Here is an 18,314-nt window from a genome sequence, read left to right as displayed (position 1 = left end):
GTGACTCCAGACCCACAGCAATGTGGTTGACTCTCAAATGCCCTCTGAAGTGTTTGAACAAACCACTCCATGAAAGCACAATCAGGAATGGACAGTCGGTTTCAGTCACATCTCGGGGAAGAATGAAGAACGTTATCTGTGCACTTCCTGAGATGGATCACCTCACAGAAGCACTACAGACTGCACGGAGATCTGCTCTCACTGACTGCTACACCCAGGTCTCTTACCTCAACTGTTCCACTTGTGTCACTGCCAACATCCACATTCTACAGTCGATAATTATAAATCCATCCAAATCTTGGCTGACAGTGCCTTAACTCACACCATGCTCCATCAAACTGTCACTCCTGGGCTGTCTTCACATATTCCTCCATGGTTTCAGCAGGCACCATCACCCGCCACCACCCCTCCTCCCCGACCCCCTTTACCTCAGTAACTGTGTCCAGCCCCAGGGGTCTGAGAGATCTCTGCACCCCTCGGATTCTCTCCAGCATCTCTCAGCACTCATTTCTCCACCATTGGCAGCGAAGCCCTCAGCTCCTGGGCCCAGGGCTCCAGAATTCCCCCTTTAACCCTTTCCTTGTCACACTCTCCCTCTCCTTTGTTCAGATGCTCCTCAGAAACCACACCTTTGACCAAGCCGTGGTCACTTTTCCTATCGTGTCTTGGCACGACTCCTGGTCAAACTTCTGTCGATAACTTCTTAAACAACTATCTTATGAGGTTTAACAACATTAAAGGCACTTTGCAAACAGATTTTTCTCTTGATTCATTCATGGGATGAGGGCATCTCTGTCTAAGTAGCATTTATTGACCTAATTGCCCAGAGGGCAGTTCAGAGTCAACCACATTGCTGTGGGTCTGGACTCACATGTAGGCCAGACCAGGTAAGGAGGGCAGTTTCCTTCCCTAAAGGACATTAGTGAACCAGATGGGTTTTTCCTCAACAATCAACAATGGGTTCACAGTAGCCATCGGACTCTTAGTTCTACATATTCATTGAATTCAAATTCTACCATCTGCCCTGGCAGGATTCGAACCCAGGTCACCATAGCATTATCTGGGTCTTTAGATGAACAGTCCAGTGATAATACCACTAGGCCATCACCTCCCATGAAATTGTTAGAATGTAAGGGTTAGGACCCAGTAGGAGGATTGTGTTCAGTCCTGAGCCCCACTCCTTAGGAAGGATGTCAGTGCCTTGGAGGAGATTTACTGCAATGGGAGCGGGAATGAGGGACTTCAGTAAATGTGGAGGGACTGGAAAAGCTAGGATTGTTCTCCTCAGAGCAGAGAAGGATGGCAGGAGGGGGCAGACGTTTAACCAGTGTTCAAAGTTATGGAGAGGAGTTGATTTGAGTCAGGTCAGGAGAAAATACAGAGGAAGAGAATTCAATTGTAACTTTGTAAAGGGATTGGGTAAACATTGAAGGGGAAAGAACAAGTATGAATAATTTGATCAATCTTTCAGAGCTAGAACAAGCGTAATGGGCCAAATGGCCTGCTCCTGCCTGAGAATAGACAGGATTGTGTAACAACAACAACATGTTCTGAAGCAGTGTCTTTCACACAATGAAACGTCACAAAAGCAACACAGAGGTTAATGATGAAAGTATGAGGTAGGGGTAGAGGGGAAATAGACCTTAGCTTTAGGGTAAAGGGCCAGCACAACATCTTGGGCCAAAGGGCCTGTACTGTGCTGTACTGTTCTATGTTCTATGTTAGTTGTTCAAACAAGTGATCAAACTCGGAGCTGTGAGGCAGGATTGTACTCAAGCAGGACAGAGAGATGGACTGAGGGAATACTCCCTCAGCCGGATGTACTATGAATGGTGTGGGGTACAGGCTAAACATTAGAGTCGGAACATTACAAAGAAGCTTGAGGGGTTAATGGAGATAGGGAGGGGGTGTAGGGGCTGGAGGAGGGTACAGAGATAGGAGGGGGCATAGGGGCTGGAGGAGGCTACAGAGATAGGGAGGGGGTGTAGGGGCTGGAGGAGGTTACAGAGATAGGAGGGGGCATAGGGGCTGGAGGAGGCTACAGAGGTAGGGAGGGGGTGTAGGGGCTGGAGGAGGTTACAGAGATAGGGAGGGGGTGTAGGGGCTGGAGGAGGTTACAGAGATAGGGAGGGGGTGTAGGGGCTGGAGGAGGGTACAGAGATAGGAGGGGGCATAGGGGCTGGAGGAGGCTACAGAGATAGGGAGGGGGTGTAGGGGCTGGAGGAGGTTACAGAGATAGGGAGGGGGTGTAGGGGCTGGAGGAGGTTACAGAGATAGGGAGGGGGTGTAGGGGCTGGAGGAGGTTACAGAGATAGGGAGGGGGTGTAGGGGCTGGATGGGGTTACAGAGATAGGGAGGGGGTGTAGGGGCCGGAGGAGGTTACAGAGATAGGGAGGGGTTGTAGGAGCTGGAGGAGGTTACAGAGATAGGGAGGGGTTGTAGGAGCTGGAGGAGGTTACAGAGATGGGGGGTGTAGGGGCTGGAGGAGGGTACAGAGATAGGAGGGGGCATAGGGGCTGGAGGAGGGTACAGAGATAGGAGGGGGCATAGGGGCTGGAGGAGGGTACAGAGATAGGAGGGGGCATAGGGGCTGGAGGAGGCTACAGAGATAGGGAGGGGGTGTAGGGGCTGGAGGAGGTTACAGAGATAGGGAGGGGTATAGGGGCTGGAGGAGGTTACAGAGATAGGGAGCGGTGTGGATCATAAACACAGGGGCAGTGAGCTGACTGAGGTGACAGGTTGATTGTGGGGGAGGGCTATAGGCTGAAGTGTAGACTGTGGAAGGTGGAATGTTGGCTGGAAGGACACGGGGAGGATGAGGATTATGAAGCTGAAATACAGTTACAATTCAGCATTCATCAACAATGGAGACCAGAGGTGTCATTCTTTCTATTTGTTGTAATATATTACATAGAGATTGATAAATAGAAGTATTTATATCGGTAGAATGTGTCGGGGGGTAGTTATTCTTTAGGGCAATGAGGCGTGAACAATAAATCCTGGCCCAGTCAGCGTCTGCGAAAAACCGGGAAATTTACTGGATTTGCAACACTCCTGAGACTGTCACTGTTAGTCTGCTTCTCAACAGAGTGAGGCCGTTTTCAGAATTGCTATTCAACATTTCACAAAAACATGTCCAGTTATTCACATTCCAATCTCTCAGATAACAGAAGCAAAATATTGCAAAGATAGTAGGAACTGCCGATGCTGGAGAATCTGAAATCACACGGTGTGAAGCTGGATAAACACAGCAGGCCGAGCAGCATCAGAGGAGCAGGAAAGTTGGGTCCCGACCCCAAATGTCAAACTTTCCTGCTCCTCTGATACCAAAATATGGCAGAGGCTGGCATTCGAAAGTGAAAACAAATTGCTGGAGAAACTCAGCAGGCCTGGCATCATCTGCAGTGACACAGATATGTGGGTAGAGGGGAGGAAAGGGAGGGGCAGGGGGTTAGCGGGAGAGACAAACACAGACAGATCGATGCTAACTCTGTTTTGACTCTTTCAGAACTCTCTTGGTGTTTCTACAAGGGCAGAATAGTAGAAGCAGGACCATCCAGAAATAGAAGCCAGATTAAGTCAGTGAGCATTAAATGACAACGTTTATTTTGTAATTATAGACATCATTTCAGGCAAATCTGGCTCAGCCTATTCCTGGACATTTTTGCACAGGATCTCCCATCTCTAACCAGACAAACTACATTTGGGCCCATTGTGTCTGAGTGAGGGTTTCATAGTTAGTGCTGACTCTGACACTCCCTCAGTACTGACTCTCTGACAGTGTGACACTCCCTCAGTACTGACCCTCTGACAGTGCGGCACTCCCTCAGTACTGACCCTCTGACAGTGCGGCACTCCCTCAGTACTGACCCTCTGACAGTGCGACACTCCCTCAGTACTGACCCTCTGACAGTGTGGCACTCCCTCAGTACTGACCCTCTGACAGTACGGCACTCCCTCAGTACTGACCCTCTGACAGTGCGACACTCCCTCAGTACTGACCCTCTGACAGTGTGACACTCCCTCAGTACTGACCCTCTGACAGTGCGGCGTTCCCTCAGTACTGACCCTCTGACAGTGTGACACTCCCTCAGTCCTGACCCTCCGACAGTGCGGCACTCCCTCAGTACTGACCCTCTGACAGTGCAGCCCTCCCTCAGCACTGACCCTCCGATAGTGCGGCACTCCCTCAGTACTGACCCTCTGGCAGTGCGGCACTCCCTCAGTACTGACCCTCTGACAGTGCGGCGCTCCCTCAGTACTGACCCTCTGACAGTGCAGCCCTCCCTCAGCACTGACCCTCCGACAGTGCGGCACTCCCTCAGTACTGACCCTCTGACAGTGTGACACTCCCTCAGTACTGACCCTCTGACAGTGTGGCACTCCCTCAGTACTGACCCTCTGACAGTACGGCACTCCCTCAGTACTGACCCTCTGACAGTGCGACACTCCCTCAGTACTGACCCTCTGACAGTGTGACACTCCCTCAGTACTGACCCTCTGACAGTGCGGCGTTCCCTCAGTACTGACCCTCTGACAGTGCAGCCCTCCCTCAGCACTGACCCTCCGATAGTGCGGCACTCCCTCAGTACTGACCCTCTGGCAGTGCGGCACTCCCTCAGTACTGACCCTCTGACAGTGCGGCGCTCCCTCAGTACTGACCCTCTGACAGTGCAGCCCTCCCTCAGCACTGACCCTCCGACAGTGCGGCACTCCCTCAGTACTGACCCTCTGACAGTGCGGCACTCCCTCAGTACTGACCCTCTGACAGTGCGGCGCTCCCTCAGTACTGACCCTCTGACAGTGTGACACTCCCTCAGTACTGACCCTCTGACAGTGCGGCACTCCCTCAGTACTGACCCTCTGACAGTGCGGCACTCCCTCAGTACTGACCCTCTGACAGTGTGGCACTTCCTCAGTACTGACCCTCTGACAGTGCGGCACTCCCTCAGCACTGACCCTCCGACAGTGTGGCACTCCCTCAGTACTGACCCTCCGACAGTGCGGCACTCCCTCAGTACTGACCCTCTGACAGTGCAGCACTCCCTCGGTACTGACCCTCCGACAATGCGGCACTCCCTCAGCACTGACCCTCTGACAGTGCGGCGCTCCCTCAGCACTGACCCTCTGTCAGTGCGGCACTCCCTCAGCACTGACCCTCCAACAGTGCAGCACTCCCTCAGTACTGACCCTCCGACAGTGCAGCACTCCCGCAGTACTGACCCTCCAACAGTGCAGCACTCCCTCAGCACTGACCCTCTGACAGTGTGGCTCTCCCTCAGTACTGACCCTCTGACAGTGCGGCACTCCCTCAGTACTGACCCTCTGACAGTTCAGCACTCCCTCAGTACTTTTCTGGATTAGTTTGTGTTAAAATCTGGAATCTCTGGACTGAACTTAGACTTTCTGAATCAGCTATGAAATAGGCAGACACTCACAGTGACGTCTGGCAAAATAGTAAAAATGTTTTGATCACATTGGAGATAAGATCTTTTATTGAAACAGCCTGCAATTTTTACTCAATTTACAAAATATTGTTTTGTTGTGTAACTAAATCATACAGGTTTGCAAGGACGTTATTCAGCCCCTTGAACCCATCCTATTGCACTAGATTTTTCTTGATCTGTGCCTTATTTGCATTTAGCATCACTTGGTATTTATTTGCAATCATGGAGTTCTTCTTCTGTGCCCAAATTGGCTCTACGCTTTTTCAGATCATTCTCCAAACATTGCTGTGCCTTACTGAAGCTGCTGGTAAAAATCTTTTGTAATATTTCACTGAAGGTCACTGGGGTTCCCCCTTCCCTGGTTGCCTGCGGCTATCACTGGCATTACAATGGATGGTAGTACATTCCAATTCTATCATAGAATCCTGACTGTATGGAAGCAGGCCTTTTGGCCCATCAAGCTCATGTTGATCCTCGGAAGAGCAGCCCACCCAACTCCCTCCCACTCACCCCAGCCCTCAATTTCCTGTGGCTAACCCTAAACTAACCCTCAATTTAGCATGGCCGATCCACCTAACCTGCACATCTTTGGACTGTGGGAGGAAACCGGAGCACCTGGAGGAAACCCACGCAGACACAGGGAGAATGTGCAAACTCCACACGGACAGTTGCCCGAGGCTGGAATCAAACCCGGGTCCCTGGCGCTGTGAGGCTGCAGTGCTAACCACTGAGCCACCGTGCGGCCCTGGAATGGTGCTTGCTGGGGACAGTTTTTCGATATACCTGCTGCCCTTGACTTTCTAGAGAGGAGTTCTTACGGGTTTGGAAGCTGCTGTGTAATGAGCCTTGGTGAATTTCTGCATGTTCTAGCTCGCACAAGATTGGGTCTATTTCCTCAGTGGGGTGGGACAGTCCAGATCATGAGTGTAAACCTTCACATCTGAGCGAGGCTGTTCGGGGGGAACTCAGGAAATATCTCCCTACATGAGGTGGTGTGAGGTGGGAAGATCTGGAATGTTTCCCATTAAACGCCATTCAGGCTGGAGGTGTCGGGGAAGGTCAGGATAAACATTCATATGGGATACATGTACAGACAAGGAATAGAGGATTCAGACTGTGAGGCAAAACGATTTTAGCCTAGAAAGGCGCATGGGTTAGCAGCCTTGGCGGGCCAAAGGGCCTTTTTCTGCACTGTGTAGTATTTTCTTTGAAAGCCGCTTTTGTTGGATGAGAATAATGAGGGAACAGGGGAGAAAGTAGAGGGATGGAATTAGGAGACAGACCAATAAAGAGGTGAGTGGCTTCTTGCTGTACAGAATGCTCCATTTGGTTTAATCTCCAGCACTGTGTACTTTCTCAATGTGGGAGGCCATTCACAGAGCGGTCATGATCAAACTGCCTATCCTGTACTTTGTGGACAGCTGACCACTACACAGGACTGAAAACAGTCATTCTGTAAATGCTTTACCCACAATAATCCTCCTCTATAATCTGACACAAGGTTTAATCAGCCCAAACAAACACAGTGAGCTGCTGTTCGCATTGTCATTGTGGCATCTCTCTCTCTCTCTCTCTCTCTCTCTCTCTCTCCTCCATTCCACTTCCCAATGTATGTACACATGGAATCTTAGAATTTCTCAGATATCTGTAGGGCTCCAGTCAAATTCCGCTGCTGCTCCAGACACAGCGCAGATGTAGGAATGCCACTCAACCATCATGCCAGCGCTACTTGAGAACATGTTATTCGTGGAATCATGTCATACAGAAGAGGCCCTTTGGCCCATCAAGTCTGCACCACCAAAAAATACTCACAATCATTACGAGTCCCACATGCCTGCACTGGGCCCACAGCTTTGAACGTTATGATATTTCAAGTTCTCATCCAAGCACCTTTTAAAAAGTGTGAGGGTTCCCACCTCAACTACTCTCCAGGGCAGTGCATTCCATGGCCCCACCATCATCCAGGTAAAAACATCTTACTTCAAATCCCTTCTAAATCTCTTGCCTTTCACTTTAAAATGTTGTCCGCTTCTTCATCACCCTTTAGCTAAAGGGAACAGCTGCTCTCTATCCACCCTGTTCACGCCCCATATAATCTTATACCCCTCTATCAAGTCTGCCCTCGGCTTTCCCTGCTCCAAATTAAACAATGTGAGCTTATCCAGCCTCTCTCTGTTGCTGAGATGCTCCATCCCAGGCAACATCCTGGTGAATCTCCCACTGCTCCCCCTCCAGTGCAATCACATCCTTTCTGTAATGTGGGGATCGGAACTGTAGACAGTATTCCAGCTGTGGCTGAACCAAATCCCCATACAGCTCCAACCCTGCTTGATAATCTATGCGATGACAGATAAAGGGAAACATCTCATTTGCCATCTTAACTTCGCTATTGACCTGTCCTACCACCTTCAGGGATCTGTGGACAATCACTCCAAGATCCCCCTGTCCCTCTGAGCTTCCCAGTGTCCTGCCATTCAGCGAGAACTCCCTTGTCTTGTTCCTTCTTTCAAAGTGCAGTCCCTCACAGTGATTACAGTTAAATTCCATCTGGACTGATCTGCCCAAGTGACACCTAACACCTTCTTCCACACTACCAACCACCTGAACAATCTCTGTGTCACCAACAAACTTACTTATCATCCTCGCATTCTCATCTCCATCACCTATGAAGATCACAAACAGGAAGGGACTCAGCACTGATCCTGTGATACTCTCTTCCATCAGAAGCTTGAACATATGCACCAACAGCTTCAAGAACTTCTTCCCTGCTGTTACCAGACTTCTGTACGGACCTCTCAAATTTCAGATCTAATGTTTGATCTTGCTTTTTTGCACCTTCTCTGTAGCTGAAACTTTGTATTCCTCGCTCTGTTCAGTCACCCTATGGCCTTTATACGGTTTGATCTGCCTGTACTGCACGCAAACAAGACTTTTTACTGTAGGTGCATGTGACTATAAATCAAATCAAATCATTGAAAAAGGAAATGAGGGGCTTTTTTTTACACAGAGAGTGGTTCATGTGTGGAATGAACTGCCAGAGGAAGTGGTGAATGTGGGTACAGCTACAACATTTAAAAGACATTTGGATAAGTACATGAATAGGAAAGGTTTAGATGGAAATGGACCAAATACAGGCAGGTGGGGCCAGTTTTGTTTGGGAACGTGGTCAGTGTGGCCTAGTTGGACTGTTTCCATGCTGTATGACTCTATGGTCCCTCAAATGCATCACCCCTCAACCTCTTCTGTTCTAAAGAGAACAATCCCAGCCAATGGAATCCTTCCTCACAGTAAACATTCTCAAATCCTGGCAACATCCTGATAAATCTCGTCCTTGGTCCCCTCTCCAGCCTAATCACATTGTTCCTGAAACATAGTGAACACAGCCATTCACAGGAGCTGAGCTATGCTCTAACTAGTGTCAGATACAGTTCAAACAGAACCTCTGAGGATAAAGTCAGGAACTCCATCCGCAAATACGTTGAACTGGACCCGATGTACAAATCACTGAGAAACAGAACTGGAAGTGATGTCAACCACCCCAGCAAATCGAGGCACATAAATAACAAGTGGGACAGAGCACCAGCACCTCACCGGAGGTGCACTGACAATGTTACTGAGCAGGGAGATGAAACATCTGCAATCAAACCCACCGGCGCAGTGAGCAAGTCTACATCCTCATCCACAACCCGAACTACAAACCTTCTCAAAAACTTCAAAGGATAAAATCTTTCTTATAACCACCTTATCTACGTATCCTGCTACCTTCAGGGATCTGTGAACACGGGTTCCAAAATCTTTCTGACCTTCAGCATCCTACATTTGTTGGGAGTACCTTTCCTAGTCTGTCCTCCCTCTCAGCTGACACTTCTCAGTTTGGTCATCGGTGCAACCACTGAGCTGGGCCATCGACATCAGGCTGCAATTTACAGCTTTCTCCCTCAACAACACAATCAATTTCTGCATCATCTGTAAATGTCTTAGCTGGCCCTGCACCTTTGTTTAAATCATTGATTTTTCTTTATTCTTTCACAGGATGTGGGTGTCACTGGCTAAGCACCATTTATTGCCCATCCCTAATTGCCCAGAGGTACTTAAGAGTAAACCACATTGCTGTGGGTCTGGAGTCACATGTAGACCAGACCGGGTAATGATGGTACCTTCCTTCCCTAAAGGGCATTAGTGAAGCAGCTGGGTTTTTCCAACAATTGATAATGGGTTTATGGTCATCATTAGATTCTTCATTCCAGAAATTTATTGAATTCAAATTCCACCATCTGCTGTGGTGGGGTTAGAACCGGGGTCCCCAGAATGTTATCTGGGTCTCTGGGTTAACAGACCAGTGATAATACCACTGGGTCACGGTCTCCCCTTAAACCACAAGCAAGTGACCAGGTACGAAGCCCAGCAAAGCTTTACAGGAAGCATCCCTTCATAGACAAAAAGCTTCTGTTTCACTGTTTTAATGAAATAATTTTCACAACGTCTGACTTGTCAGTCTGTAATTTTCTGTATAGCTGAAGTGCATTGAAAATCAAATACTTGTTACATTTCTAATAGATGGAAGTATGTCTCCAGATACCTAATTGCAAATTGGAACAGCCAATTGAATGTTGGATAAATTCAGAGTTTGGCACTCCTAGAAGCCCGTGATTAAAATTTGACAGCCCTGTCAAGCCACTTCTGACTGAGCAGCAATTTGAATGGCTCTGAGCATGTGGAACGAGTTATGGATTTCCATTCTCCTGTAATTCACTCCCTAATTCAAATCCTCGCAATTCGTTCCAAAGTTTAACTCTAATTAATATTTAGAATTTGATGACATAACATCATTCCAGAAATTGAAGGCTAATCTTTTGCTTTCCAGGAAACAGAAGCACAATCATCACCTGATTTTTCATTAACGCATCAAAATAATGGACATTGATCAGGCACCATTCCCCACTTGATAGAAAATAAAACACAATGCATTGTAATCCTGGTCATACTGTAGAAAACACGGACCACTCCAATGCACTGGAAGATCCCACGTGAGGGAAGACCATAAGGCAATAAAATATTGAGGCAGAATTAGGCCATTCAGTCCATCGAGTCTGCTCCATTCAATCATGGCTGATATGTTTCTCAACACCATTCTCCTGCCTTTCCCCCATGGCCCATGATCCCCTGACTAACCAAGCACCTATCTATCTCTGTCTTAGATACACCCAGTGACCTGGCCTCCCCAGCAATAGGTTCCACAGATTCAATACCCTCTGGCTGAAGAAATTCCTCCTCATCGCAGTTCGGAAGGACACTGGTTCTTTAGGCTATTATGAGGGGCATAATTTTAAGGTGATTGGAGGAAGGTGTAGGGGAGATGTCAGAGGTAGGTTCTTCATACAGAGAGTGGTGGATGTGTGGAATGTGCTGCTGGCAGCGGTAGTCGAGTCAGACACTTTAGAGACTTTTAAGTGACTCTTGGGTAGGCACATGGAGGATAGTAAAATGTAGGGTATGCAGGGTAAATTGATCTTAGTAGGATAATAGGTCGGCACAACATCGTGGGCAGAAGGGCCTGTACTGTTCTGTATTCTATGTTCTATGTTCTTGCGTGCATTCATCATTCTGTCTACATGTGATCTGTGCAGAGAGTATACTTTGACTTTCTGTCTGCTGGTGCTTCACCCCGAGTTGTTTCAATGCTGTTCACTGTTGCTGATATTCTCAGGGACAGGGTTAAAAAGGCAAGATACCCCGGCCAGGGCTGGGATGAAGCCTGCACTGTTGCCACTATTCTGCTTCAAGACAATGATCGACAGCACCTTTCATACCAAACATATAAAACACCTTTCCTTTATTCATTAACGGGGTGAGGGCATCACTGGCCAGGCAGCATTTATTGCCCATCTCTAATTACCCAGAGAGTAGTTAAGAGTCAACCACATCGCTGTGGGTCTGGAGTCACATGTAGGCCAGACCAGGTAAGGATGGCAGTTTCCTTCCCTAAAGGACATTGGTGAACCAGATGGGGTTTTCACAACAATCAACAATGGATTCACAGTCACCATTAGATTCTTAATTCCAGATATTTATTGAATTCAAATTCCACCAGCTGCCGTGGCGGGATTCGAACCCAGGCCCCTAGAACATTGTCTGAGTCCCTGGGCTAACAGTCCAGTGATAATACCTCTAGGCAATAGCCTGCTCAGTGACGCCCAGTTTGGGTTCTGCCAGGGCCACTCAGCTCCTGACCTCATTACACCCTCAGTTCAAACATGGACAAAAGAGCTGAGTTCCACAGATGAAGTGAGAGTGACAGCCCTTGATATCAAGGCCACATTTGACCGGGTGTGGCATCAAGGAGCCCTGACAAAGCTGGAATGACTGGGTATCAGGGGGCAAACTCTCCGGCGGTTGGAGTCGTGTCTGGCAGACAGGAACGTGGTTGTGCTTGTGGCTGGTCAGTCATCTCAGCTCCAGGGCATCTCTGCAGGAATTCCTCAGAAGTGGGGATGTTTGCCAATGATTTCACAATGTTCAGCACCATTCGTGAAGCAGGCCGTGTTCACATACAACAAGATCTGGACAATATCCAGGCTTGGTCTGACAAGTGGCAAGTAGCGATCGTGCCACACAAATGCCAGGCTATGACCAACAAGAGACAATCTAACCACTGCCTTGACATTCATTCATCCAAAACTGTCATCCCAGAAAGATAGAGGCACAAAGGGGTTAAACTTCCTGAGATTGGGACTGGGGAGGAAGCCTCTAGCGGGTTCCCGATGGGGCCAGTGCTTGGATAGTGAGGTCTCTCGCTCAGTGTGTAAGGAAGTGAGATTTTGGTGTGGAGGCCAGTGGACAGTGCAGCAGTTAACGAAGGCCGGAAACAGCGGGCACGACAGTACGAGGTTTCAGAAGGACAGACAGATTGAGAGAATGGGCAGAACCAGAGCAAAAGTAATTTGATGTAGATCAAAATAAAGTGATGGAGATGAGCAGGTACAACATTGGAACATAATCCAAATGGCACCCTTGTGGGTGGGTGCAAGGCACAAGAGCAGAGGCACTGGGGAGGGGGGGATCTCAGGAGGTGTTGGTGTGGGGGTCTGGGGTATATTGAGCAGGGGAGTGGCCTGGCAGGACAGGTTTGTGGAGAGGTGTCAGTTGGTAAAGGAGGGCGTCAGGGAGGGTGCGGGGGGCTGTGAAGCCTCAGAGTGTGACAGGAGGATGTCAGGTATTAGGGATGTCGGGAGGGTGTTGGGGACATTGGGAAGGGTTCGGGCACGGCGGGAGGGGGTCAGGGTCGGCGGGAGGGGGTCAGGGCACGGCGGGAGGGGGTCGGGGATGCTAAGGGTAGTGTCACTGGGGCCAGATTCACAAACATTAAAAGATAGCGAGGTGGTTAAGATGAGGCATGGGATACTTGCTTCGTAAATGGAAGCAGTGTGAGCAAAAACAACAAAACTGTGCAGAATATTTCATAAATTAAAATTTCCTGTGAACTGGAATGCATTCGGCTCTCTCGAACTTTCCAAGCTAATTGACTATGTTCACAAAGATAATGCATTAATGGAAGAGTGGATCTCATTAAATAAATCCTTCAAAATCAGCAGGTGGACAAAAGCAAAGAACTACAGATGCTGAAAATCTGACGTTTAAGTAGAAAGAACTGGAGAAATGCAGCACATCTGGAGTCTGATACGGGTCAAATAGAGTCTGAAGAAGAATCACAGGGGACTGGAAATGTGAGCCCCTGGCTTTCTCTGCACACTGTTCCAGCCAGCACAGATAGATGGGCCGAATGGCACATTCTCACGCTCAAATCATGAATCTACTGTCTAATTTAGTACCGTCATGAGTTTCCATCTGGCTGAAATAATAGAGTCCCAGAGAAAGCCCAGCCTGTTTCCAACAAGACTGAACAGGTCACTAATCCCCTCAGCTCAGATAGTTTCACCTTAAACTACTCCTGAAATGTGAGGCATTTGTTTTTAATTCATTCATGGATGTGAGTGTTGCTTGCTGGCCAATATTTATTGCTTGTCCCTAATTGCTCTTAAAAATGTGGTGGTCGGCTGCCTTCTTGAACTCTAGCAGTTCATTTGCTGATGGTAGACCCATAATACCATTAGGAAGCAAGTTCCAGGATTTTGACCCAGTGACAGTGAAGGAACGGTGATATATTTCCAAGTCAGGATTGTGAGTAACTCAAAGGGGAGCTTGCAGGGGGTGGTGTTCCCATATGTCTGCTACCCTTGTCCTTCTAGATGGAAGTGGCCATGGATTTGCAAGGTGATGCCTGAGGAGTGGAAAGAACACCATCACAATGTTGACGTGTTCCTTGAGAATGGTCAGCAGGCTCCAGGGAGTCAGGAGGTGATTATTCACTGCAGGGTTTCAAGCCTCTGACCTGCTCTTGAACCAGATACTTAAATGGCAAGTCCAGTTAAGTGTCTGGTTAATGGGTGTTGATGGTGGGGTTTCAAGGATGGTGTGATGCCTATTGAATACCAAGGGACAGTGGTTAGGTTCTTGGTGATCGTTACTGTGTGGTATTTGTGTGGCGCAAATGTCACTTGCCACTCGTCAGCCTGAGCCTGGATATTGTCCAGATCTTGTTGCATTTGAACACGGACTGCTTCAGTATCTGAGGAATTGCAAATAGTGCTGAACATTATGCAATCATTGGTGACCATCCCCACTTCTGACCTTATGATGGAGGGAAGGTCATTGATGAAGCAGCTGAAGATGGTTGGGCCGAGGACACTACCCCGAGGGACTCCTGCAGAGATATCCTGGAGCTGAGATGATTGACCTTCAATGATCATGTTCCTATGTGTCAGGTCTGCCTCCCGTGGAATCCTGCAGAGAGTTCTGCCCCTGATTCCCATTTTGTGAGGGTATACTCAGTAAAATGCAGCCTGCTCAACTCACCTTTGGAGAAAGGGTTGGTGAGTCAGTGAGAGTTAGCTAACAGAAGGAGGGTTCCTATTTCGGTTAGGACCAAGGAGACTTTTTAATGTAAACATTACAGATTGGTTTGTAAAGGAGATCCATTGTGAGGTGGGGGGTGGGGGTGGGGGCCGGAGGACAGTCTGCTGTCACAGATTCACATTCAGGAAGCAGCTCCTTCCCCAGAAGGACAGCACACTGCCAAAGCGTTTCCTCCTCATCCCCCTCCCCCACACCAAGTCAATATTTGAACAGCTATGAATTCCTAGTGATGGCTCATTTCAAGGGAGGGCACTGACCCAGTCTCAGGTTGTGCCTGTGATTCTGAGGGGACTGACCTGATCTCTGAGCCCAGCCTCACTCCCAACTCTAACCTCGTTTCCCAAGGTAGGAGTGAATCTCTTTGCCCACCTCCCAGCCCTAAACTCAGTGCAGGCCTGCACCCCCACCCAGAGAGACAGAAACTGACCCCCAACCCCACAAACATTAGCCCCCCCAACACCACAACCACTCACACTAGCACCCGTCAGACACTCATTCCCCACCTACACACTCACTCCACCCTCCCACCCTTCCCCCATTCATTTTACTGTCTCCTAATAGCCCCCTCAGTTTTGTACACACATTTGCCCCCATTTCTCACACTCACACACTGTTCCACACTTTCACACTCTGTCAGACTCATTCTCACCCCGTCTCTCTCTCTCACCCCATCTCTGTCACAAACACTGAATGTCCCGGCACTCCCAGAATGGTCCGCTTGGAGGTTCAGCGAGTCCTGCTCCAGTCAGCCTGGATGAATGAGTGCAAGAACCGGATTGGCTCCTGTTCTCACTAAACTCCCCACCTTGACTGAACTGGGAGCCCCAGGAGCCCCTGGTCTCTGTATTTACACTTCATTCTAAAATTTTCAAGTGTAATTTTTACTACAAATTCCTTTGATCACTTTGATATTCCTGTTTTAGCCCAGCTTTAATCTCAGCCACACATGAGCTAAGTACAAACAAATTGATGAACAGTGTGTACACAGTAAAAGCCCATACAGTGAATAGTGTGTCCTGTACACAATTTGTACAGTGAACACAATATATAATCAATCAAATAGCCCCTTCACAATATCACACAGCATATGCACAAGATATATTTACACAGTGTCCTGGAGAGGGTATGGAGGAGATTTACTGGAATAGGAGCAGGGAATGAGGGACTTCAGTGAATGTGCAGAGAATGGAGAAGCTGGAATTGTTCTCCTTAGAGCAGAGAAGTTTCAGGGGAATTTAGTTGAAGTGTTCGAAAGTTTGATCAAGTAAATCAAGAGGCTCTGATCTCGAAATCAGGAAGCAGTGTTTCCAGAGGCAGGAGGGACACGGGCCAGAGGGAGACAGATTGAAGGGAATCGGAGAAAAGCCCCGGGGATGGAGGTGAGGGGAACTGTTTTACACTGAGTTGTTTGGAACCTTAGGGTTTGGTTCTGAGACCGTTCCGACACAGTCTTGGTTCAGTGGCCCACTCTGTCTTGGGCGAACGGGAAGCAGTTCCAATGGGGTCGTGCGGGATCTGTTAAAAGGATCTGTCTGTACTGCAGAAGGAGTGATGCCCTGGGGGCTGGGAGCTCTGGGGGTGGGGGAGCTTCCAATGAATTTAGCTCCTGTGCAGGGGACATTAACTCCCTAACATCACCGCCCCCCCCCCAACACCCCTCCACACCTCACCGCCCCCGGGCCGCCGCTCTCACCCTCCGGTTCACCTTGCGGTCCATATAGGGAGCTCCCCCCACAAGAGAGAGCCTCAGTCCGGCTTCCGGCCCCTCACCAAAACCCGGGCCCGAAACCCCAGCACAAACCCCTGTCCCGGCGTCCCAGTGAAACCCGCAATTGGGAGGGACAGGGGTACAGAGAGGGTGGGGGGAGTGAGAGGGGAAGAGGGCAGGAGAAGGAGGGGAGAGGGGAGGGTTGGAGTGGGGGGCGAGAGAGAGGACGGGAGAGAGAGGAGTGGGGTTTGGGGGAGGGAGACGGAGTGGGGGGAAGTGAGTTGGGGGGGTAGAGAGAGGGAACGGGGACTGGAAAAGACAGTGAGAGAGCAGGAGATGGTGCAAAGAGAGATTAGAGAAACAGGGAGCGGTATAGAGAGAAAGGGATGATAGAGAGGAATGCACAGAATGGAGCTGAGGTGGGGGAGATAATGAGGGATTTGGATAGAGAGAGTCCGAGAGAAAGAGGGGAATAGAGGTAAAGGCAGATGAGGAAACTGACGGCATCGGGACAGTGGAAGGTGGGCAGGGATGGGGGGGGGGGGGTACAGAGATAGGTCCGAGGGGTGGCCATATAGAGGAACAGAATGTCAGAGACAGAACCAGAAAGAGAGACAGTGAGAGAGAGAGAGAGGGACAGATAGATAGATAGAGAGAGAGAGAGAGCCACAGAGAGGGACAGATAGAGAGACAGGGTCAGATAGAGAGATAGAGAGAGGGGAACAGAGAGAGGGGGACAGAGCCACAGAGAAAGGGTCAGAGAGAGAGAACCATAGAGAGAGGGACAGAGAGAGACAGACACAGAACCACAGAGAGAGGGAGAGATAGAGAGAGAGAGAGAGAGAGAGAGAACCACAGAGAGACGGACAGATAGATAGAGACAGATAGACAGACAGACAAACCGGGGTTGGGGGGGTGGGGGGAGTCGCGGAGTGTCAGTAAGTGTGTAGAAAGCGGTGGGAAAGTTTGGAAGTTGGGAGCGGGCTTTACTGATCCTGAGACTCACCTCCTGTTACGCTGGAAACTTGGAGAAAGCTCATCCAGGTGAGCGTGAGGAAAGTGGAAATTCGCACCCATCCTTTGGCTTTCTCCCGTTCCTCCGGACTCTCCATGATGCTGCTGCCGGGAATATGAGCAGTAGCCGGGATTCCAGAGCGGGCTGGCTACCGAACCAGACACCGGGAGGGAAGGCGGGTAGGGTTTGGGAGGGGAGGTGGTGGGGGGAGAGAGAGAGAGAGACACAGAGTGAGTGCTGCCTCTCACACAGGGACGCAGGGAGACTGAGAGATTGAGGCAGCCAAGGATCTGAGCCGCTTCTGCTGTCCTTCCCACTCGCTCCCAGCTTCAGTGAGAGCCCAGCTCCTGGCCAGGGGCTGGGGGAGGGGGCAGGGGAGGGAAAGGCCCCTGTCAAAGGTAGGGGGTGGGTGCAGGGGCCTTGGGGGATGGAGACTGACAGCGAATCACCAGCCCCTAAAACTGAACTCAATCACCTGCCCCAGCAAATCAGCGCCAGCCAAATGCACATGCCCCCGTACCATTGGCCCCTGGCTCCAAGTCAGCACTGTCCAGAAGAACAACCCCTCTATCCCGTTTCCTCTCCCTGGGAAACACCTCACAGCAAAACCGCTGGGGAATGACAGCAGAGAGAGAGAGAGAAACATAGAGAGCGTAAGAGAGGGAGGGAGGGAGGGAGGGAGACGGGCAGAGAAAGAAAAACAGAAAGGCAGATAAGGAGAGTGAGACGAAGATGGAAAGGTACACAGAGAGAGAGAAGGGCACACCGCTAGGAAGAGAGACCAGAGAGAAACACAACGATAAAGAAGGAGACACAGAAAGGTTCAGTCAGAGAGAGAGAGGAAAAGGAGCAGGCCGATAAAGAGATCATGGAGAGAGTGTCAGATAGGGACAGAGAGAGAGAGAGAGAGAGATGGGGACAGGGAGAGAGAGAGAGAGTGAGATGGGGACAGGGAGAGAGAGAGAGTGAGATGGGGACAGGGAGAGAGAGAGAGTGAGATAGGGACAGAGAACTGAGTCAGAGTGAGATAGGGACAGGAAGAGAGAGAGTGAGATAGGGACAGGGAAGGAGAGAGTGAGATAGGGGCAGGGAGGGAGAGAGTGAGATAGGGAAAGGGAGAGGGAGTGAGAGAGTGAGTTAGGGACAGGGAGAGAAACAGTAAGGGACAGGG

At 49.6% G+C, this 18,314-nt stretch overlaps 1 protein-coding gene across 5 annotated transcripts in view; it reads right to left on the bottom strand.

Annotated features, from left to right (window-relative positions):
* Positions 1-17,517, bottom strand: part of col11a1a (collagen, type XI, alpha 1a) — a 432,184-nt gene extending 414,667 nt beyond the window's left edge. For 3 of the 5 annotated variants that reach the window (XM_059648209.1, XM_059648208.1, XM_059648211.1), the window contains exon 1: positions 17,135-17,517. In XM_059648209.1, coding sequence (XP_059504192.1) covers positions 17,135-17,240 — 106 coding nt within the window. In that variant the 5' untranslated portion in view covers positions 17,241-17,517. The remainder of the gene's footprint in view (positions 1-17,134) is intronic. The other 2 variants (XM_059648212.1, XM_059648213.1) reach the window with 1 other exon arrangement.
* Positions 17,518-18,314: the final 797 nt, after the last annotated feature.

Source organism: Stegostoma tigrinum, chromosome 8 (assembly GCF_030684315.1).
Source record: "Stegostoma tigrinum isolate sSteTig4 chromosome 8, sSteTig4.hap1, whole genome shotgun sequence".
NCBI lineage: Eukaryota > Metazoa > Chordata > Chondrichthyes > Orectolobiformes > Stegostomatidae > Stegostoma > Stegostoma tigrinum.
Note: the sequence above shows the minus strand (reverse complement) of the source record. Positions and strands in the feature narration are given on the sequence as shown.